General features: G+C 45.4%; 2 protein-coding genes and 1 long non-coding RNA gene across 6 annotated transcripts in view; 2 read left to right on the top strand and 1 right to left on the bottom strand.

Moving 5' to 3' along the window:
• Positions 1–9,196: 9,196 nt before the first annotated feature.
• On the bottom strand, positions 9,197–14,855 carry rnmt (RNA (guanine-7-) methyltransferase). Of its 2 annotated transcripts, none has more exons than XM_044053357.1 (11): positions 14,780–14,855; positions 13,686–13,849; positions 13,481–13,610; positions 13,217–13,342; positions 12,490–12,599; positions 12,210–12,391; positions 11,959–12,123; positions 11,762–11,879; positions 10,038–10,139; positions 9,911–9,944; positions 9,197–9,359 (listed from the first exon to the last, which is right to left on the bottom strand). In XM_044053357.1, exons 1-11 carry the CDS (start codon positions 14,799–14,801, stop codon positions 9,322–9,324), a joined length of 1,191 nt encoding a protein of 396 aa, XP_043909292.1. In that variant the 5' UTR covers positions 14,802–14,855; the 3' UTR covers positions 9,197–9,321. The 2 variants fall into 2 exon arrangements, with proteins under 2 accessions (XP_043909292.1, XP_043909293.1); XM_044053358.1 differs by having other exon boundaries at positions 9,248–9,359; positions 13,707–13,849.
• LOC122786854 lies at positions 13,849–16,919 on the top strand. The gene is made up of 3 exons (XR_006362488.1): positions 13,849–13,950; positions 16,322–16,694; positions 16,824–16,919. It is a non-coding gene; the product is annotated as an uncharacterized LOC122786854 (long non-coding RNA).
• Positions 16,920–20,181: 3,262 nt separating this feature from the next.
• Positions 20,182–23,455, top strand: part of si:ch211-133n4.6 (uncharacterized protein LOC797776 homolog) — a 5,283-nt gene continuing 2,009 nt past the window's right edge. For 2 of the 3 annotated variants that reach the window (XM_044052177.1, XM_044052178.1), the window contains exons 1-4: positions 20,183–20,384; positions 20,662–20,723; positions 20,809–20,835; positions 22,814–22,846. In XM_044052177.1, coding sequence (XP_043908112.1) covers positions 20,374–20,384; positions 20,662–20,723; positions 20,809–20,835; positions 22,814–22,846 — 133 coding nt within the window. In that variant the 5' untranslated portion in view covers positions 20,183–20,373. Of the gene's footprint in view, positions 20,385–20,661; positions 20,724–20,808; positions 20,836–22,813; positions 22,847–23,455 lie in introns of all 3 variants that reach the window. The other variant, XM_044052176.1, reaches the window with a different exon arrangement.

Below are 23,455 nucleotides of genomic sequence, written 5' to 3'. Positions count from 1 at the left end.
TTTAGTCAGTTATTTCTCGTTATCTGTCGTTATCTCTTTGTTCGTCGTTCATCTGTCTTTGTCTTTGCGTCAGTTATTCTGTTCGTCGCTCTCGTTAGTGTCTCGTCAGTTATTGTCTTTGTTATCTGTCAGTTATCGTCAGTTATTATCTGGTATTATTGTCTTTTAGTCAGTTAGTTATTTCTCAGTCTGTCTCTTTACCTCTGTCAGTTATTCGTCGTTATCTCTCGTTATGTCTTTATTCGTGTCTTTAGTTTTGTTCTATATTTTATCAGTCAGTTATTCTCTTTACCTGTTAGTTATTCTTTTATTTGTCAGTTATTCTTTTAATCTGTCAGTTATTCTCTTTACCCTTTCAGTTATTCTCTTTTTTAAGGGAATTTTTTAGGATTAAGAGAATATTTGACAGTTTAAAATTGACAGAATAAAGAGAATAACTGACAGATAAAGAGAATAATTGTCAGATAAAGAGAATAACTGACCGGTAAAGAAAATAACTGACAGATTAAGAGAATAATTGACAGATTAAGAGAATAACTGACAGAATAAAGAGAATAACTGACAGATTAAGAGAACAATTGACAGATAAAGTGAATATTTGACGGATTAAAAGAATATTTGACGGATTAAAATTGACAGAATAAAGAGAATAACTGACAGATAAAGAGAATAACTGACAGATTAAGAGTCTAATTGACAGATTAAGAGAATAATTGACAGATAAAGAGAATAATTGACAGATTAGGATAATTATTGACAGATAAAGAGAATACCTGTCAGTTGTTCCCGAGGTAGAGTAACTGTCAGATTAAGAGAATATTTGACGGATTAAAAGAATATTTGATGGATTAAAATTGACAGAATAAAGAGAATAACTGACAGATTAAGAGAATAATTGACAGATTAAGAGAATAAATGACAGATTAAGAGAATAATTGACAGATAAAGAGAGTAACTGACAGATTAAGAGAATAACTGTCAGGTAAAGAGAATAATTGACAGATTAAGAGAATTATTGATAGATTAAGAGAATACTTGACAGATTAAGAGAATACTTGATAGATTAAGAGAATATTTGATAGATTAAAATTGACAGAATAAAGAGAATAACTGAGAGATAAAGAGATTAATTGACAGATTAAGAGAATAATTGACAGATTAAGAGAATAACTGATAGATTAAGAGAATACTTGACGGATTAAGAGAATACTTGATAGGTTAAAATTGACAGAATAAAGAGATTAATTGAGAGATACAGAGAATAATTGACAGATTAAGAGAATATTTGACGGATTAAAATTGACAGGATAAAGAGAATAACTGACAGATGAAGAGAATAACTGACAGGTAAAGAGAATAATTGACAGATTAAGAGAATTATTGATAGATTAAGAGAATACTTGACAGATTAAGAGAATACTTGATAGATTAAGAGAATAATTGACAGATAAAGAGAATAACTGACAGATTAAGAGAATAATTGACAGATAAAGAGAATAACTGACAGATTAAGAGAATAATTGACAGATAAAGAGAATAACTGACTGATTAAGAGAATAACATTTTATGTTTTGTTGTCTCTTTATCAAACATATTGAGGTCACCGCCTGTGTTCATGTTGTTCAGTGGCTGCTGACCTTTTTCATGAGACAAACACACATGAGAGCTCATTAAAGGCTTCACAATGGAACTTGTGATAAAGGGCTGTGTGATCGCCTTATTCAGATTCCTCACATGTCAGTTGGACAGGTTAAGTACCAGCTGATGCCAGGTTCAACACACGTGACTGTAACTGAGTCAAGAAGCCATCAGTTGACATGTTCAGGTCAAAGACAACAAAGACAGGCATGAACACAACAATATAATATATTGTTGGCATCAGAAAATCTGGGTCACTTTTTATTTCTTATTTAATCACATGAACCTTTATTTAATTTTCCAGTGTTGTTTCTTTCACTGACGAATCTCATTGTAGGTTTTTTGCAAACATATAAAGAAATATAACGTGACACTGCTGCGACACAAAGCAGTGTCACGCGACCACCACAGGTTTAATCTTTGCGGTCAAAGACTCAATGTTGTTCGCCATTTTCTGCCAAACTTCATGAGAGAATGGAGAGTTGGCCAACATCTATGACATGACTGACGTCTACTACCGAAATCTGCAACCAACATCATGGGACTGACATCTACAACGTGTGCGACCGACATCTATGACCAACATTTACGACTTACATCTACGACTTTCTCCACAGAACACTGACACGCGCACACTTCTGGACACCATCATTGGTATTTAAGTTTTCCATAGGGTTCCCCTTAACTGCCAGGAAGTTGTGACTCTGGATACTAACTTCAGCATCGTAAAATAAACACGATATTTAGGTTAGTTAGCATTGGAGTCTGTAACGGCTCTGAGGTTAGCATCCAGATTCACAGTTTCCTGGTCTGCCTGGTCTGCAGTTAAGGGGCAACATAAGGGAAACTTACCTTCCAAAGATGGCTTTCAAACTAAGGTGAGATGATCCACTGTGGCGACCCTTAAAGCTGTGACTCTGGATGCTAATTTCAGTGTCGTTAAGCATGCAAGATAAACACAATATCTAAGTCACATTAATTAATTAATTAATTTATTTATTTATTTCGGTCATGACATTTAGATCACTCATCGCACAACAGTGCAGTTCACACAATATACATAACCGGAAGGGAAAGCGGGAGAAGCAAAGTTTAACTAGTCCCGCCCCCATTATCGTCATACATTTCATTTCATCATTTTTTATTTTTTTTTTGACATTTTGACAAAGAAAACATGTTTCAACATCCGGTAACACTCAGATCTAGTCTCGCTCTAGACAGTCAACTCAGACTCCATGTGTGTCTGTACATGTGTCCATGATGTTCCGTCTCGCGTGACATTCTCGACTTGTTGTCTGGCATATTCAACTTCCCAAAAGTCACAAAATAATCCAATCAATAGAGGTCAATGCATCATATATATTTTTTCCCCCCCCCTAGTCATCCATCTCATCTGTGGGATTCGCCTCGCTTTGCTTCTCCATTCTTTTCACGTGCTCCAGGGTTGTGGAGACGTCGGAGTGAACCCCAACCATGACTCTCTTTGTTATTGCGCTTTCCACCTTCATATCGCTCCTTTCCTTGGTCATCTCACTTCTGATCTTTCTCAGTTCCCGGCATTGCAGGAACATTCCCCATCCCAGGGAGAGCATTCCGATCATCATGAATGTGAATATGTACACATCCTCGACATCCTCTACATCCAGTGCAGCAAGGCACACGACTTTCCACTTCTCCCATCCGTCCCGAATGTAGCCAGCCATGAAGGTCCCAGCTGGGCAACTAGGTTCACCAGAACCTGGACTTCTTGTTGAGAACACTCTGTCGATCGCATTCAATGACCAGCTTAGCAGTTCCATCTTGGATTAATTGATTCTCCTTAGTGACTTGTTTCACATTGGCAGCTAAATACTACTCATGTGTTGACATTTGTCTCAGTGTCAGCTGTTTTTTGGGTAGATTTGCTTCCCCTGCCGTTTCCCACAGTGTCTACAGATTTCTGTCCCTGACCTTTGTCGTACTTTCCTCCTAGGTCATTCTGTATTGTTATTTGAATTGAATTGGATTGACTTTATTCCTCCCCCAGGGGGGAAACACACATTCACCACAGCTCAATTGTGAAAAAAGAGAATAGAATAAAAATAAGAATAAGATTAAAAAAATATATAATAAAATAAGATTAAAAAAGAACAATACAGTGCAATAGTGAGAACATTTCAAAAAATTAAAAGTTACAAAGATAAGAAATTACACTCTAATATAGAGTAGTTATCAGTAGTACAGAAGTGAAAGGACATTTACGAGGAGTTAAATATCCTAACAGCAGTGGGGATGAAGGACTTCCAGTAGCGCTCCGTCCTACACTGTGGGTGCCGGAGCCTGCCGCTGAAGGGGCTGCCAAGCCCCTCCACAGTCAGGTGCAGTGGATAGAGTGTGTTTTCCATGATGGAGGACAGTCTGGATAACGTCCTCCTCTGTCCCACCTCCTCCACCGATTCCAGCGAGCAGCCTAGGACAGAGCCGGCCCTCCTGACCAGCCTGTTAAGTTTCTTTCTGTCCCGGTCCGTGCTGCTCGCTCCCCAGCAAACCACCGCATAGTGGATGGAGGCCACCACAGAGTCATAGAAAGTCCGGAGTAGCAGTCTGCACACTCCGTCCCCTGAGGAGCCCCGATGCTGCAGATGGCCACCTCAGACTTGCAGTCCTGCAGCCTCACATACTGTGGCCTGTTTGTGAGGTAGTCGGTGGTCCATGCGGCCAGCTGCGTCCCCACTCCTACGTCCTCCATCTTCCTCTGCAGCAGCGCCGGTCGGATGGTGTTGACAGCGCTGGAGAAGTCAAAGAACATGACTCTCACAGCGCTCCTGGCGACCTCCAGGTGAGTCAGCACCCGGTGCTGCAGGTAGATAACGGCGTCATCAACCCCGATCTTCGGCCTGTAGGCGAACTGCAGCGGGTCCATCACGGAGCTCACCACCGTGCGCAGATGTCTGAGGACCAGCCTCTCCATGGTCTTCATCAGATGAGAGGTCAGGGCGACAGGTCTAAAGTGGCTCGGCTCCTTTGCGTGCGCTGTCTTAGGAACCGGAACCACACAGGAGGTCTTCCACAGGACCGGGACCTTCTCCAGTCTGAGGCTCAGGTTGAAGATGTGCGCGACCACCTCACAGAGTTGGTCAGCACAGTCCCTGAGCAGTCTGGGGCTGATCCCATCTGGTCCCACAGCTTTCCTGATCTTCAGTCGCCTCAGTTCTCTCCTCACCTGCTCAGTTGTCACAGAGAGGGGGGAGTGAGGGGGGGTGGGTAGCTGGGGCTGAGGGGGGTGGGGTGTTGGAATGAGGTGATTTGGAGGTGAGGACGGTTGGTGGGTGTTGGCTGTAGGGCAGGCGTGTGAGGAGGGGGGGTGGGCAGAGGTGGAGAGGGGAGGGGGGCCCTGATCGAATCGGTTGAAGTATTGATTCAGTTCAGTGGCCCATCGCTGGTCCCCCCCTGCTGTGACTCTGGCTCCACTCTGTCCATGACCTGTGATGTTCTTCAGGCCTCTCCACACATCCCTCGTCCTGCTCTGCCCCATCTGCTCCTCCAGTTTCCTCTTGTAGACGTCCTTAGCCTTTCTGATCGCCTGCTTGAGCTCCCGCTGAACTTCTTTCAGCTCCTCTCTGGTCCCTGAAGCAAACACCCTCTTCTTCTTGTTCAGCAGGACTTGAAGTTGAGGGGTCACCCATGGGTTGGTGTTGGCAAAGCACCGCACCCCGCGGGTTGGTGCGACGTTCTCCTCACAGAATTTTAAATAATGTGTGAAACAGTCATGGAAGCCTTCTATGTTATCTCCATCAGAGAAAGTCTCCCAGATTGTTGTCTCGAAACAGTCTCTCAACCTCTCCTTGGCTTCTTCATTCCACATCATTACAGTTCTTTTCTGTGCGGGCTGCCTCCTCACCACGGGTGTGTATTCAGGTCGCAGACGTATCAGGTTGTGATCAGAGCGGCCGAGTGGGGGGAGGGGGCGGAGGTGTACGCATCCTTTATATTTGCATATAAGAGGTCCAGCGTTTTGTTTTCCCGGGTGTGGCACTTCACATACTGTGTGAACGTGGGTAAAAAGGGGGAAAACGAGGCATGGTTGAAATCACCATCTATGAGCAGGAGAGAGTTTGGGTGTTTAGTTTGCAGTGCCGACACTGAGCTGTGCAGCCTCTCACATGCTGCGGCTTAAATAGTCATATCTACATACTTCTTTTTAAATACACTCAGTTTTGCTGATTTTTTCATCTCCTCATCCAGATTGTTCCACTGTCTGACCCCCGTGACCGATACAGTAAAGGATTTTAATGTAGTTCTTACCCTTCTCTGCCTAAACCTCATGTTCCCTCTTAGATTGTGCATTGAGGTTTGCATTTCACATGTACAGAAACAGCAGATTAGAAAAAGAGAAATGAGAAAAGATTGAGCAGCAACAACTCAAAGATTATTAACATTAATAACTATCATCATCTTCATCATACCTGCAGCTGCAGTCTACAGAGGTTCAGCTCTAATAGTAGCTATTTAATTATATCATAATTATATAGCTGCTATTATAATTATATATAAATGTAGAGACAGTTTCACGAAGAGGAGCTGGTTTCACAGGATTGGAGCTTGGCACCTGAAAGTTCTGCCTTACATTCTACTCTTAGAGACTCTTGTGGACCAGGAAGCTGTGAATCTTGAAGATGTCCAAACTGTCCCTGCTCTGTCTCAACATGACAAAGTCTGGATAGGAGAACAGACTGTGGACGTTTGTCTCTGGATGTGAAGAGTGCCTCCCCCTGCCAACATGGTGTCACTGTAGTCACAGTATTTGTTCTTGTTGCCATCTACAGGTCAAGATCATGTGTCAGGTTCTCGACTTCGACATCGACTTCCCAGGATAACTTGTAAGAGCTTGTATTTGTCTTGCCTCTTGCACGTTCTGGTCAGCCAACCACACCAGGTCTCCCACTGTGACATTTATAACAGGTGCGTGCCACTTCCGTCAGACGAAGAAGCCCAGGCCCGCCAGCTGGCTCCACCGATTCCAGGACTTGTCCACCTCGATCTGGACCCCTCTCAGGCACACGAAGGCCAGCTGCATCTTTGCTATCCCTCTTACAGTGTGTCTGATGACGTAGGGGCTGAAGAGGTCCAGTGCTGTTAACTCGAACGGCGTGGCTGGTTCAGTTCGTTCAAGAGGAAGCTCACTCATCACTTGTCTGCACGTCCTCACTTTGGTCTTTCGGCAGTGCATACAGGAGTCAATCATGTTTCTGGTAATCCTTGGTCCCTGCACCACCATGCTTTAGACCTCACCCAAAGGAGTGTGCCAGCAACACATTTGTGGTTAGCTCCATGGGCCTCCCATGTGAGAAGGGTGCTGATCCGGGCACTGTAGGGAACTAGGGGCACCCCAGACTCTCCCTAGGTAAGGGTTTGGACTACCATGGCATCCTTGCTGACGACGAGTCTGTCTAGTGTCGTTACAGGTAACGCTTTTCTCTGGAGTTTGCTCACCGTCTCTCTAGCATCGGCTGCCACCTCCGTGGCAGATTTTATGGGCCAATCTTCGACTGGACTAGACAGGAACTCTGGACCCTTCTGCCACACGTAGCTTTCACCTAGCCATTCATGTGAGCATACCCTCGTGACTAGATCAGTTGACATCACCTGGGACCCACCACCAATCAGTTACAGGTCCAGCTTTTTTGATCTCCCCGATCTCTCTCTGGATGGCTCCCAGCACTGTCTGGCTGTCGATGCAGTGAAACCACTTCTCCACGTTAAATCTCCCATGCTTCATGTACCTCTTCAGGCGTGTGGGGGCGAAGACAGCCCTGCAGATCTTGGCTTTGACCACAAAGCCTTTCTGGTCTAGCGAAGTTAACTTGGCCATCGACTCCACCGGCTGGATGACCACATCATCTGACGTTTCCCATCGCAAGTGAAATGTGTTTTTCTTTGGAATTTGCTTTCTTTCAGAGGACATCTTGTTGGAGCAAGGACGTTTTGTCAAAGTGAGGACATTGGCAGGGCTCTGCGACCCTTCACACGTCCTATATCCTGTGTTTGTATGGGTTTCATCAGGACACAGAGGAGGTGAGACATTTTTGTCCCCACAGCAGTCCAGCATCTGGACTCTGACCCTTCCCAGCTCCAGCATTTCAACCTGTCTTTGCCTGTCCCTCACAGACAGTTCCTCTGTCACTGTGGACAGTGTTTACATACATCTGTGTCCTGTGTGCCGCTCTCTGTGCCTTTTAATAGCTCCTAGGGGACAAATAAGTCGTTTTGAATAAAATTTTGTCAAAGCAAGGACAAATTGTATAAGTGAGGACCTCTTGTCCATGCTAGGACATTTTGTTTAAGTGAGGACATGAAGGTTCAATTGATGTAGAGGCTTTTGTTGGACACAAATGTTCACTTTTATTCCAGCAGGACAGGGTCAGGTTTCAGTCTCCGTCTTAAAGAGGACATATTATACCCTATTTCCCCCATTAAAATAGTTCCCTGGTGTCCTAATGAACATGTCAGTGACATGCTTTGGTCAAAATATCATAAGGATGAAGCATCATAGTAGTTCAATAACCCTGCTAAACCCGCCCCTTTCAGAACGCTCGGTTTTGTGCATGGTCCCTTTATATGCAAATGAGACATATAAATGGGGGTTTCTGATTTGTCCTCTTTACAGCGCTCACTCGCTCAGCTCCTGTTCCCTCTGCTCCATTCCTCTCCCCCTCCCTCCACGAGTTTTCTGACAATATCAACATGGCAGCGTGCGTCACAGGAAGAGACGTCCTACATAAGGATGGAGCCGAACACTGTCCAACTGTAAATCAGTTAAAAACACTTAGGGACAGCACCACTGATCCCCTGCTGACCTTTGTATGTGACTGTATCAGACTGAGTCTGTGCTCCGGTCATGGAGGACGTACTGAACAAATATGTTTAATTAGGACGTGTCAGAATGGTCAGTTATGACCTCTGTGTGACCTTTTCTTAACAATGTGTGTGTTTGTACGTCGCTGACTAAATACTGATGTGAAGTGGTGCGAACACACAAACACACGTTTGCTGACTTTATCATCGGCACATTAGCTTCATATATAAAATCCTCTGTGCTCCACTGTGCAGCCACCAACAGCACACTTGTCCCTCCGCGTTGACATAATACCGCTCTTCCTCCCTCGCCTGCACTCTCGCAGGGACAAGGTGGAGCTAAGGTGGAGCTCTCTTAGTAAACTTACTGGTGGGCGGTAACATTCGTGGTGAAATGCGCATGCTGACGTCATAAGCGCAGGGAATTCAACATCGAGCGTTTTATCGCCTATACTTACACTAAGGGGGACCACGAAAACATGACTGAGTATTCTTTCTCCACACTTTGGCGACTGGTAGGGCCTCCAGAGTCCCAAATATAAGTATTGAAATGGTTAAAAAGTTGATTTTGCATAATATGTCCCCTTTAAAATGAATAGAGTGTCACATGTGATTAAAAGGTCACGGTCATGTGACCCAGTGGAAAAGGTTCCTCTGGTGTTTCTGAGACAAAGACATTTTTACTCTGAAGTAAAGTTTGAAGAAATAAATCACATGAAAAACTGACACTTTAGTTTTTATTTCCACAACTTTAAATGTATTCTTCTTCATTTTAACAGTAAACACTTAACAATCAAAAAGAAAACAGGTCAACAAAAACAAAAGGTGGTCGACGTAGGAGCAGAGGAGTCAGGACATTTTCTGAAAGACAAACACCAGGTAGATACCTGCACAGAGACAAGAGGACAACAGCTGATAAGACTGTCACATGACACTAGTAACGTTTGTGGAGCAGCAGCTCCCTCTGCTGCCACACACTGATAATTCTATTCAGTTATTCATATTTGAAGTTTGCTCTCTGACTGTGGCAGTTTGAAGGTTTGTTGTACTGAGAGCGCCCCCTGCTGTCACTGTGTGATTTTAGATTTTCTAAAACCAATTTTTTCACTAAATGAAAGTGAGCATTGGCAACCTGTCCAGGCTGTGACTGGGATTGGCACCAGCGACCCTCATGTGGAGGATGAAGCAGTAGAAAATGGATAGATGAAAATGAGCCCCTATATCTCTGCTGATTCTCAGCAGTAGGGGGCGCTCACAGCAAACACAAAACCCCCTTAACTATGTCTTGAATGCCTGACAAACACATTTCACATCAACGTGACAAACTGAAAAAACAGGGAATTAAACTTCAATGACACATTAAATAACTTATTTAATTTCTTTTTTAAATCACATTGTAGATTTATAAATAAATAAAGTGAATAAATGAGAAACTTACTGGTTGCTTCCCACTCAGATCTGCTCAGAGTTCCCTACACAACGACAACAGAACACATGAACACATGTAGATCTGTATCTGTGATGACGAGGTTTAATAATGTCACTCTGTTGTGTTTCAGACTCACCAGTGGTAGTTTGACTCCTGCCCTGCTGCAGTGCTCTTTAGCATGGCAGTACTCTGTCCTGTCGTCTGTGGCCTGACGAGCTCCGTCCTCACATGGAAACGACTGAAAATCACAAGTTAACATGTCAGTGTTCACAGAGGTGCACACTAGCAACATGCTAACATGAAATACCACTGAACATCTGACACTGAACTGAAATACCACTGAACGTCTGACACTGAACTGAAATATCACTGAACATCTGACACTGAACTTCACTGACACTGAACTGAACTACTGACTCTGAACTGAAATATCACTGAACATCTGACACTGAAATACCACTGACACTGAACTGAAACTGAACTATACCACTACTGAAACGCCTGACACTGAACTGAAATATCACTGAACATCTGAGAACTGAACTGAAATACCACTGAACATCTGACACTGAACTGAAATACCACTGAACGTCTGAGAACTGAACTGAAATACCACTAAACGTCTGACACTGAACTGAAATATCACTGAACGTCTGAGAACTGAACTGAAATACCACTGAACATCTGAGAACTGAACTGAAATACCACTGAACGTCTGACGCTGAACTGAAATACCACTGAACATCTGAGAACTGAACTGAAATACCACTGAACATCTGAGAACTGAACTGAAATACCACTGAACTAAAATACCACTGAACGTGGTCACGATGGCTGGCTTTCAGCAGTGCTGTCTCTAAATACATCAGACTCCTCTGTTCAACACATTTGCTTTACTGACTGTTGTAGATGACGACATTGTTAGGGTTCGAGCAACAAGGTTACATTGTCCGATCCGCACGAAACTTGATACGTGAAACAAGGGACCTTCCCTGAACACGTTTACGGACACGCCTCCAACCCAACAGGAAGTCGGCCATTTTAAAGTGGACATATTATACCCTATTTCCCCCATTAAAATAGTTCCCTGGTGTCCTAATGAACATGTCAGTGACATGCTTTGGTCAAAATACCATAAGGATGAAGCATCATAGCAGTTCAATAACCCTGCTAAACCCGCCCCTTTCAGAACGCTCGGTTTTCGTGCATGGTCCCTTTATATGCAAATGAGACACAGGCAAACACACACCCACTTCTTCCAGGGGGTTTCTGATTTGTCCTCTTTACAGCGCTCACTCGCTCAGCTCCTGTTCCCTCCCCTCATTCGTCTCCCCCTCCCTCCACTAGTTCTCTGACAATATCAACATGGCAGCGTGCGTCACAGGAAGAGACGTCCTACATAAGGATGGAGTCGAACACTGTCCAACTGTAAATCAGTTAAAAACACTTAGGGACAGCACCACTGATCCACCGCTGACCTTTGTATGTGACTGTATCAGACTGAGTGTGTGCTCCGGTCATGGAGGACGTACTGAACAAAACGCGTTGACATAATAGCGCTCTTCCTCCCTCGCCTGCACTCTCGCAGGGACAAGGTGGAGCTAAGGTGATGAGCTAGATGCCTCGCGTGGGCACACGGAGACTCGCGAGGCATCTAGCTCGAACCCGTTCAGAACCGCTTGCGGTACTAGTTGCCTTTGATTCTTGTGTCGGACATCGCAATCATGACTCTTCAGTGACGACACACTCTGACCAATCAGAGGCTGGAAGTCTGATGACGTCACATTTTAGTATCGGCTCAGCTGTGAATAGACATAACGATGGTGCTAAGCTAATGTTTGTGTCTGGATGTTGTTTTACCTCCAGAGCCGTCATCTTCATCATCAGACTGCGATGATGCTCGTTCTTCACCTTCTCCTCTGCAAACTCAGAGAAGCGCTTCTTCATCACCAGACGCATGTTGTAGCGCTTGGCCATGCTAACATGACAGCAGAGACAAAAAGTGTTAGAGAGAGTCACAGCGGCTTCAACAGAGAACCACAAAAATTAACCCTTACTGCTCAAGTAGAGGAAAGTAAACAAGGAATTCTGGGACGTCGACGACGTCCTCGAGGCTGAAGTGATACTGACACCCGAACAGAGGATACGAACCTTTCGACTGAAAGGAGACTTTAAAAACCTCGTTACCAAACGACAAAGAGTCCGATGCCTCCAGACGTTTACTGCAAATAAGAACAGATTTGATGTGTAGAGTAATAAAGAAGCAAGAGAGGCCTGAAAATGTAAACTTCATGAAATGTGTTCATACACAAGTTCAAAGGCGTCTGGCGTCGTGCCGATGAAGTATCCTCCTGGTTTGAGGCGTTCGCAGGCGTTCCTCAACATCACATCTGCTTTCTGCTCGCTCTCGAACGAGTAATGATACACAAACTGACAACTGCAGATGTCGAAAGTCAACTCAGGGTCGTCAAACTTCTCCGACAGGAACTCCTGCACCAGACACACCAGGAAAATCAGGGGGAACTCATCTCTGTGTCATCATTCTACCTCTGCTTAGGAATGAACTGATCTGGGTGCTGTGGTTCTACCTTGGTGCAGTCTGCGGCGATAAACTGAGCACTGAAGATTTTGAAGTGACCTTTCCTCTTCATGTCTTCATAACGATTCTGACATTGCTCCACTGACACTGCTGCAATATCTGAGAACAAGAAATGTTTTATGATTTAACAACAACGTCACAGACGTCTGGGAAATAATTTCAGAATTCCGGGTACCAGAAATCCAAGGACTCGTTCTAGGAGTTTAGGGACTAGTTGCAATGGTTTGGGGACTTGTCATCAAAGTTTAGGGGTGATTGCACAGGTTTGGTTACTGACTGCAGACACTGGAGGACCAACCGCAGAAGTCGGGGACTAGTCACAGATGTTTGGGGACTAGTCACAGATGTTTGGGGACTAGTCACAGATGTTTGGGGACTAGTCACAGATGTTTGGGGACTGGCTGCAGACACTGGAGGACCATCAGCAGAAGTCGGGGACTAGTCACAGATGTTTGGGGACTAGTCACAGATGTTTGGGGACTAGTCACAGATGTTTGGGGACTGGCTGCAGACACTGGAGGACCATCGGCAGAAGTCGGGGACTAGTCACAGATGTTTGGGGACTAGTCACAGATGTTTGGGGACTAGTCACAGATGTTTGGGGACTGGCTGCAGACACTGGAGGACCATCGGCAGAAGTCTGGGGACTAGTTGTAGAAGTTCCAGAAATCCGTCACAGTTGCGATGTTTGGGGACGTTCAACAAGAACAGTTTACCTGCACAGACCAGGTGATCGATTCCGCCTTTTCTCCACTTCAGGAGGTCTCCTCCTTTTCCACAGCCAAGGTCTAAAACAGACACCTGCTGATGCCCCGCCCCTCGCACCTGGTCCACAATCTCACCTGTCAATCAAGCAGTTACTGGAGTTAAAGGACAATTCGGGGGTGTTTTTCTTTGTCAGAACTTATTCCGCTCTGACACCGAAACACCCACAGCCTGTGGTGTATTGATGAACTGCTCATTGCTTATTGATCGGTTACCGATTAAGACGCTCTTCAACCAGTTGTTAAAGTTCCTCATGAAGAAGATTCTGCTTTGACTTCGAGCAGCCAGACCAACTTCCTGCAGCCTGTTGTAGTGACTCGCCACCTTCACACCATGGTCAGTCGCCTGAAAGATCAATAACCATCAATACATCAAATCACCAATAACCATATAGGAGAGATAACCAGTCAGTAAACCAACGCTCTTCTTTGGTGTGGTGACCTCTTTGTCCTCTTCCTCCTCGTGTCTCCTTATCATGGCTTTTCTGTCTCCTTCTCCTCTTGCTCCTAAAGTCCTTCCTTCCTCCTCATCTCCTCCGTCCTTCACCGTTTCTGTCCTCACAGACTGAGACTTCATCTTTGAGTCTGAAGACAAACAAACACAGGTCAACGAGTCTGAGGAGACATGGTCACCGAAAGCCGCCAGGACTCACAGGACGTTTGGCAATCCTGCCACTAGTTCATCTGTGAGTAGTTATTAATCTGTAAGTAGTTATTGTTCATCTGTGAGTAGTTATTGTCAATCTGTGAGTAGTTAGTGTAAATCTGCGAGTAGTTATTGTTAATCTATGACTAATTAGTGTTAATCTGTGAGTAGTTATTGTTAATCTGTGAGTAGTTAGTGTAAATCTGCGAGTAGTTATTGTTAATCTATGACTAATTAGTGTTAATCTGTGAGTAGTTATTGTTAATCTTTGAGTAGTTAGTGTAAATCTGCGAGTAGTTATTGTTAATCTGTGAGTAGTTAGTGTATATCTGTGAGTAGTTATTGTTAATCTGTGAGTAGTTAGTGTATATCTGTGAGTAGTTATTGTTAATCTGTAAATAATGGTAATCTAGTTACTCTGTGTAGTTTATTGTTAAACTTGTTATAGTAATGTGCTCATCTGTCCAGTTCCAACATTTTACTGAAACCTTCATGAGGAGCATTAAAAATCGGATTACCATCCAGATTATTGATACTTGATCAATTTGAATGTTATCGATTAAATTGCCTTCATGTGACAGCGGCACCGCTCTGTCGGGGGCGCTCATGGTCAGTCCAGTCAAACCAGTCAATCTGCGCAGATTAACGGACTGTTTTAAATGACCACCGCTATCGTTAGCAGTTAGCATGCTAACAGCCGCTACAGTGAAATCAAACGCGTGTTTTCAGTCTGAGAGAAACCGGAAGCAACAGGAAAACGCGTTCCACATGCAAACCATACTTCCGGTGATAACCCGCCGTTTAAAGCAAACAGAGTTTAACGTTCACGTGAGTTAAAGACAACAAAACAACAACAACAGTTTACTCACGGTGTCTGCAGACTGGGCGCATGCGCTGTGACCCACGTCCTGTTCCGGCTGTGGTGACGTCACATTTGTCCTTTTCTGCAACGCTTGTTTTTTTTTTGTTCGATGAAATTAGGATTTAAGTCAATTCATTTATTAATTTATTAATAATAATAATAATAATAATAATGATGTGGTTTTTAACAGTGTTTTTTTCAATTTCAATTAAATTTTTCAAGTGAATAAATGAAAAATATTTATAATAGATATGATGTGTAAAAATGTTTTTATTTTACCGTGAAACTGAGAAATAATTCACAAATAATCCGATCTATGAAAAATCTCCATGACCTGCCTGTGGATGCCGTTGAGACAGTAAAGAGCCACCAGGCGGCGCTATGAACCTGTAAGAAGCAATATTAAAAATCAAACAGAGGTGCGGGAGGAGTCGGTAAAGTATAATACTGACATGATGACAGTAAACCTTCTGTTAATATTATTTAAATTAATAAGTTTTACATTTACTAACAGAGCCACACGGTGGTGTAGTGGTTAGCACTCTCGTCTTGCAGCGAGAAGACCCGGGTTCGAGCCCCGGTTGGAACAAGGGCCTTTCTGCATGGAGTTTGCATGTTCTCCCCGTGTGTGCGTGGGTTCTCTCCGGGTTCTCCGGCTTCCTCCCACAGTCCAAAAACATGCAATGTGGGGATTAGGTGAATTGGACACTCTAATAGGAGTGAGTGTGAGAGTGAATGGTTGTTTGTCTCTAGTTGTGTGTGGCCCTGCGATGGACTGGCGAACTGTCCAGGGTGTGACCCCGCCTATCGCCCGATGTAGCTGAGATTGGCACAGCACCCCCCGCGACCCTCTGGTGGAGGATAAAGCGGTTAGATGATGACTGACATTTACTAACTGGACAAATGTTATACAATATTATGATGATCACAAAGAGAAGTGTTATCATTGAGTTTGTTTCTGGATTAAACACAAACTAAACAAATGTGATTTCATTCAACTTTCACACAAAGTGTGTTTGTTCAAGGTACTGACACAGTCAGCCCTGACTGTGAGCGCCCCCTGCTGCTGAGAACCAGACTGACACTGTGAGATCTATTCCACATGTTCATGTCTTTATCTCAGTGTTAGACAGACTTTTCCAACAGGAAAGTGAAGTTTGTAAACCACTCACTCTCCCACACCAAACCTCATAGAGAAAACCAGTGATTTTAGCTTCTGCCTCATGTGCTCACTTTGTGTCACTTAAATGAATATGAACATTTTTCAATGCCGAAATTGCAAAATTACTTATTTGAACTTGATAGACGCAGCAGTGGATCAACAACTTCTGTGTGTGTGATGTTGTGGGAGAGAGAGTGGTTTACAAACTTCACTTTCCTGTTGGAAAAGTCTGTCTAACACTGAGATAAAGTAGATATGTGGACTTAAGTGTATAAAAGAAAACATTTTCATCCATGTTTTCACTTTGAAGTGAAGAGTCAGTGTTGTGTGTGTGTGTGTGTGTGTGTGTGTGTGTGTGTGTGTGTGTGTGTGTGTGTGTGCATGCAGCAGCAGACAGTGGATTTCCCCGTCCTCTGCAGCGTCACATGATCTGGGCTCAGGTTGATGTCGGTGTTTTGGACCTGAAAGGTTGGGACTGGATGAGTTGATGCAGACAGACACCGCAGGCTTCACTTTCATATCAGCTGATCCTGGATCACTTTCATACAGTGATCCTGTCTGGTATGTCTGTAATTCATCCTGCTGATGGAGAGATGACAGATGAGACTTATTGCTGTGCTGGCAGACGCTGCAGCTCGCCACCGTCGCCACCGTCTCCTCACGCTCTCAACCTAACTTCATCTCACCTCACAGGGATCCAGAAAACTAATAACCGTCTGAGTTCTTCCCTGTAATGAAGAGAAAACACCTCGCGTTCCCTGTAAGATCATTGTCAAGGTCAACTTGAGACCTCACAAAATAAAACGTTATAAATGATTCAACAGGGAGTCGTCCAATCCTTTTGTTTGTTTACTGTGAAACTAAAATAATCAAATATTTAATTTCCCAGAAATTTTCAGTGAAACGTGGTGTGATGGACGGGTGACCTGTCCACACTCTGTCAGCTGGGATTGGCACCAGCGACCTCTGTGACCCTTATGTGGAGGATAAAACTGTAGAAGATGAATGAGTGAGTGAAAGGAACAACATTTTAATCATTTCATTTAAATAATTAACTGTGAAATTGTTAAATAACTGTGAACTTGTCTCAGTATTGTCTTTCCTCCTGTGGGACAGATGGACGGACAGAGGAATGGAGGGACAGACACATGGACTGGTGGATGGATGGAAGCTCTATAAACATGTAAATCTGACCTTACAGAGTTTCAAAGCTGTGAAAGAAGCAGATCTGCAGTAAAAAGCTTCTGCACTCATTCACTGTGTTCTCCATTTACACACACACACACACACAGAAGAGGCTTTGATACTTAAATACACACACACACACACACACACACACACACACACACACACACAGGAGGGGGCATCTCTGGGGATGGAATCTACCTGCTTTTATTGTCACAGTGCCCACACACACACACACACACACAGGTCACATGGCTCCTTCACCTGTCGTAAATAAGGAGCATTGACCTGTTTGCTAACTTTACGTCACATGACAGGTCAATATTTGACCTTCAGTACCAAAGTCGCATTCACACAGGACATCACTTTAGTGCGTCACGTCGTTAATGTTGTGAATTCTGGAGATCGGTGTATTTTGGCCCAAAGATGGAAGTCAGGGACATTTTCAGCGCTAACTTCAGGAGCTCCTTGTGGATGAGAACCACGTCCAGTGACGAGCAGACGCTACACAGCCGTGACTCATATTTCAGATTCCCTGTACATGTCTCGTGAAATGGGCTACTACAGGACCCTGGCGCGAGAGTATACCAGGGTCCGCGATATAGTGTGTGCACTGAAGTGTATCACAGGCTTTAATGTAGATAGGTCTTTGTATTCTTGGTCTTTCTGCATAGCATCGCTCGGGTGGATTGACCTTAGTCTCTATTTCATTCTTTAACAACAACGAGCATCAAGAGAATTTCCACAACACTCGTCATGTGAAAGTTCTTGTCCACACGAAGCTCCTGAAGTTAATGTGAACCTCGGCTCTGGATGTTGTTGTGAAACCACTTAGGATGGCGGTTTCTTCTCTTCTTTCCTTTTCTTCTACAGGAGATACAGCATTGTAGAGTTCCGAGCATCCCAGGGCTCCGAGCGTCGTAGGGTTCTGAGCGTCGTAGGGTTCTGAACGTCGTAGGGTTCTGAACGTCGTAGGGTTCTGAGCGTCGTAGGGCTCCGAGCGTCCTAGGGTTCTGAGCGTCGTAGGGTTCTGAACGTCGTAGGGTTCTGAACGTCGTAGGGTTCTGAACGTTGTAGGGTTCCGAGTGTCTTAGGGCTCCAAGTGTCTTAGGGCTCCGAGCGTCCCTAGGGCTCCGAGTGTCTTAGAGCTCCGAGCGTCCCTAGGGCTCCGAATGTCTTAGGGCTCCGAGTGTCTTAGGGCTCCGAGCGTCCCTAGGGCTCCGAGTGTCTTAGGGCTCCGAGCGTCCCTAGGGCTCCGAGTGTCTTAGGGCTCCGAGCGTCCTAGGGCATCTGTCTGTGCGTGTCTGTGCATGGATGTTCACGTCACATCTGAAAGTGGTCCTCAGTACCACGGCTGACAAAGTCACGATGTTTTTGAACAATTAAAACATTTTGTGTCATGTTAGCTTCAGACGTGAGCAGCAGCCACGCCTCTTGTTTACGTTTTTAACCAATGATATATCAGACATATAGGATCAGCACCACAGTGAGTGTCGGGCGGGAGGACAGCGTGTTTATGGCCACGCCCACCTGTTTACCAACATGTAAACGTGGGATTTTAAGGGTCAGATATATTCATCAGCCTGTCACGTTTGCAATAGATCGGTCAAATTTAAGTGAAGAGAAACCCAGTCATGTGATGTCTGGAGCTCTGGAGAGTTTGGTTCCAGAAGAAAATAACCAGAAACAACCGTTATATTCTTTGAATGACAGCGGATTCTCTTGTTCTGTGATTGTTTACATACACAGCACACATGCCGTTTGTTCATGCTCGTCGTCTCCTGCTACAGCGCCACATACAGTTCTGCCATATGTACTGCAGCGTGAGCGTGGTTTGGTGTGGATGAAGAGAAAGGTTGTGTGATTATAGAACAGTGTTCTATTCTCCGCCCTGGTGTCGTGACCCGCGTTCCTCCAGAGGCTCCTCCTGCTCTTTACTCTGTGATTATCACTGATCAAACACAGCGCTGCAGTTGTTCGTGATGAGACACTGCCACATGAGGTTGTTCCTGTGGTCTGGTCCTGGTCTGCAGAGGTTCAGGTTCCAGGTGGGGCGTCATTGTTCTGCTCTGATTGTTGACCACCTTCTATCAGGTGGATCTGATTCTGCTGAAACTCGAGCTGAGGCTAAAGACTCACTGTGTTGCGTTTGTTTGAGGGGGATTCCCTGAACTGTGAGGACGTCAGGACATAAACACTCACCAGAGGGAACATCAGGCCACCTCAACGCTTCAAACATCAAAAAACACCTACAAATCTTTGAAATAAGTCCAGTTTATCTGTGAGCGCCCCCCTGCTGCCCAGAACCAGCCAGTGGTGACACAAGGACAAAACCAATTTTAGCCACTTAACAAAATATGCGAATAAAATCGACGTCAGTTTAAGTCTACGATATCTTAAAAATAAGTTCATAGAGAAAATCAGTGATTTTAGCTGCGGGGACACAGGAGCTGCTGGTCCTCTGCTGCCTCGTGTGGTCCCTTTGTGTCACTGACGTCAATCTGAACACTGAACTCGGTGATGAAGGCAGCAGTGTGTGCTGTGATGTTAAAACCATTGATTTTCTCTCTGGACTTTGGTGTGGGACACTTTTTGGTGCGTTTTGGAGTGACAGTCACACTTTAATGAAGTTAAGGACATCTAAGACAGACAACCGGACAACCTGCACAGTCTAATTTTAGATGTAGCCGCATACATCTGAAAAATGACAGAAAAGCAAACAGTGAGACGAACAGGACATGGACAGTGAGACAGACAGGACATGGACAGGACAAGGACAGTGCCATGTCCCTAGTGGTTGTCGTGTTATCTGAAGAAAGACGCCGTATGACGTCCACCAACAGTCCTGCTGACTTCAGTCTGGCTAAGTGTGCACATGTAATCGGACTATGAATCAGGTGTGTTAGTCCGACTAAGACGGCTCCATTTTATTTGGACTAGCGTAACGTTGACTTTAAGAAAACTGAATTATTGTCTTAGTCTTTGACTAAAATCAGACTTTTAACATGAATGTAAACACAGACAAACACTGATGTCTGTGACACACACACACACACACACACACACACACACCCTCTCCCTGGTCCGTCCTCCGTCCTGCTGACATTTAGGCAGATATATAAACGGCCGCTGACGCCCAGAGCCACAACAATCCAGCAGAGCAGAAGTGAAGCTGTGTTGCTGTCACCTGTCTGTCTGTCACCTGTCTGTCACTCGTCTGTCTGTCATCTGGACCCGTGTGACCTCACGTCATCATGCTCACCAGGTACGTGTCTCACTCTGCTGTTAGTGCATTCATGTGTTCACACCGTTTGTGTCATAGTGTTTAGACGGCCCTCTGGTGGCTGACGGCAGTATAGGTCATAGGCCACGCCTTCCCTTCATGTTAGCGTAGTTTGTTTTCGGACGTTATTTTCACGCTGATGTTTGTTCATGTGTTCATGTTTCCGGCTGCGACGTCATGATTGACGGGCATGTGGGCGGGGCCTCAGATGTTTGTGCAGAGACAGGAAGTGGAGACATTTTCTTTTTTTGTGTCACAGAAACGTCGTTGTTGTGTTGTCTCTCGTGGTGCTGCTGGTGGAGGGAGACCTCGACTCCAACGGTGCGATTCAAATCATCAACGTTTGTTTGTTTGTCCATAAACGATGTTTGTCTCTGTGATGACCACACTGTGTTTGTGTTTGCAGACGTTGGAAAACCTGCTGTGTCCACAGGTAATTAACTCACCTGTCTCACTTGTCTCCGTCTCAGCTGTCTCTGTCTCACCTGTCTCCCTCTCACCTATCTCTGTCTCACCTGTCTTTGCCTCAGCTGTCTCTGCCTCAGCTGTCTCTGTCTCACCTGTTTCACCTGTCTCAATCTCACCTGTCTCAGTCTCACCTGTCTCTGTCTGACCTGTCTCCGTCTCACCTGTGTCTGTCTCAGCTGTCTCCGTCTTAGCTGTCTCCACCTCACCTGTCTCTCTCTCACCTGGATCTGTCTCAGCTGTCTCCAAATCACCTGTGTCTGTCTTACCTGTCTCACCTGTTTCCATCTCACCTGTCTCCGTCTCACCTGTCTCTGTCTGACCTGTCTCCGTCTCACCTGTCTCTGTCTCACCTGTCTCTGTCTCACCTGTCTCCCTCTCACCTATCTCCCGCTCACCTGTTTCCGTCTCACCTGTCTCCGTCTCCCCTCACCTGTCTCCGTCTCAGCTGTCTCAGTCTCACCTGTCTCCGTCTGACCTGTCTCTGTCTGACCACCTGTTTCACCTGTCTCTGTCTGACCTGTCTCCATCTCTCAGCTGTCTCTGTCTCACCTGTTTCAGTCTCACCTGCCTCCGTCTCAGCTGTCTCTGTCTCACCTGTTTCAGTCTCACCTGTCTCCGTCTCACCTGTCTCTGTCTCTGTCTCACCTGTCTCCCTCTAACCTATCTCCCTCTCACCTGTCTCCTTCTCACCTGTCTCTGTCTCACCTGTCTCCCTCTCCTGTCTCTGTCTCACTTGTCTCCGTCTCAGCTGTCTCTGTCTCACCTATCTCCCTCTCACCTGTCTCTGTCTGACCACCTGTTTCACCTGTCTCCGTCTGACTTGTCTCCATCTCTCCTGTCTCCATGTCACCTGACTCTGTCTCACCTGCCTCCGTATCAGCTGTCTCACCTGTTTCAGTCTCACCTGTCTCAGTTTCATCCGCCTCCGTCCTCACCTGTCTCCCTCTCACCTATCTCCCTCTCACCTGTCTCTGTCTCACCTGTCTCCCTCTCACCTGTCTCTGTCTCGCTTGTCTCCGTCTCAGCTGTCTCTGTCTCAGCTATCTCTGAATCACCTGTCTCCGTCTGACCTGTCTCTGTCTGACCACCTGTTTCACCTGTCTCCCTGACCTGTCTCCATCTCTCCTGTCTCCATGTCACCTGACTCTGTCTCACCTGTTTCAGTCTCACTTGTCTCAGTCTCATCTGTCTGTCTCACCTGTCTCACCTGTCTCACCTGTCTCCATCACCTGTCTCAATGTCACCTGTTTCTGTCTCACTTGTCTCAGTCTCATCTGTCTCCGTCTCACCTGTCTCACCTGTCTCCATGTCACCTGTCTCAATGTCACCTGTTTCTGTCTGACCTGCCTCCCTCTCACCTGTCTCTGTCTCACCTGTCTCTGTCTCACTTGTCTCTGTCTCACCTGTGTCTGTCTTACCTGTTTCCTCACCTGTCTCCTTCTCACTGTCTCCGTCTCACCTGTCTCTGTCTCACCTGTCTCTGTCTCACCTGTCTCCGTCTGACCTGTCTCTGTCTGACCACCTGTTTCACCTGTCTCCGTCTGACCTGTCTCCTCTCCTGTCTCCATGTCACCTGACTCTGTCTCATCTGCCTCCGTCTCAGCTGTCTTTGTCTCACCTGTTTCAGTCTCACTTGTCTCAGTCTCATCTCTCTCTCTCACCTGTCTCCTGTCCCTCTCATGTCACCCCTCTCTCAGCTGTCTTGTTTCAGTCTCACTTGTCTCAGTCTCATCTGTCTCCTCTCCTGTCTCCATGTCACCTGACTCTGTCTCATCTGCCTCCGTCTCAGCTGTCTTTGTCTCACCTGTTTCAGTCTCACTTGTCTCAGTCTCATCTGTTTCCGTCTCACCTGTCTCCATGTCACCTGTCTCAATGTCACCTGCCTCTGTCTGACCTCTCTCCGTCTCAGCTGTCTCTGTCTCACCTGTCTCTCTTTTGTCCAGATAAAGACTTGACCTCTGATGAAGCTCCCACAGGTAAGTAACTCCATTTGTCTCCATTTGTCAGATTTGTGCATGAATATTGGTCCGAAATGTCAAATCTTATACATTTTTTTTATAAAATCACTCCCTGATCTGTGAACTTTCTGTCCGAATCTGACTCCTCCTCCTTAAAGAGAAGAAAGATCATTGGTTGACACAAATATACAACAGTATATCGTCTACATGTAGATGGATGTACACGTGTGTAGAAAATAAAAGAGGACCCACAGTAGTTCCCTGAGGAACTCCTCTGCCATCGTTATAGAAAACATGTAAACATGCGCCATACGACCTCTGCAACTCATCCAGAATGCAGCAGCTCGACTGGTCTTCAACTTACCAAAGTTCTCCCACACTACACCCCTCCTCCGCTCCCTTCACCGGCTTCCTGTAGCTGCTCGCATCCGCTTCAAGACTCCAGTGCTTGCGTTCCATGCTACAAACGGATCCGGTCCAGCCTACATCCAGGACATGATCAAAACCTACACCCCAGCCCGCCCACTCCGCTCTGCATCGACAAACCGGCTCGCTGCTCCCTCACTGAGAGGATCGCAGAGGCACTCGCAGAACTCCAGACTGTTCACTGTCACTGTTGATGGGAAC

This window comes from Solea senegalensis, linkage group LG20 (assembly GCF_019176455.1).
Source record: "Solea senegalensis isolate Sse05_10M linkage group LG20, IFAPA_SoseM_1, whole genome shotgun sequence".
NCBI classification, from domain to species: Eukaryota; Metazoa; Chordata; class Actinopteri; order Pleuronectiformes; family Soleidae; genus Solea; species Solea senegalensis.
Note: the sequence above shows the minus strand (reverse complement) of the source record. Positions and strands in the feature narration are given on the sequence as shown.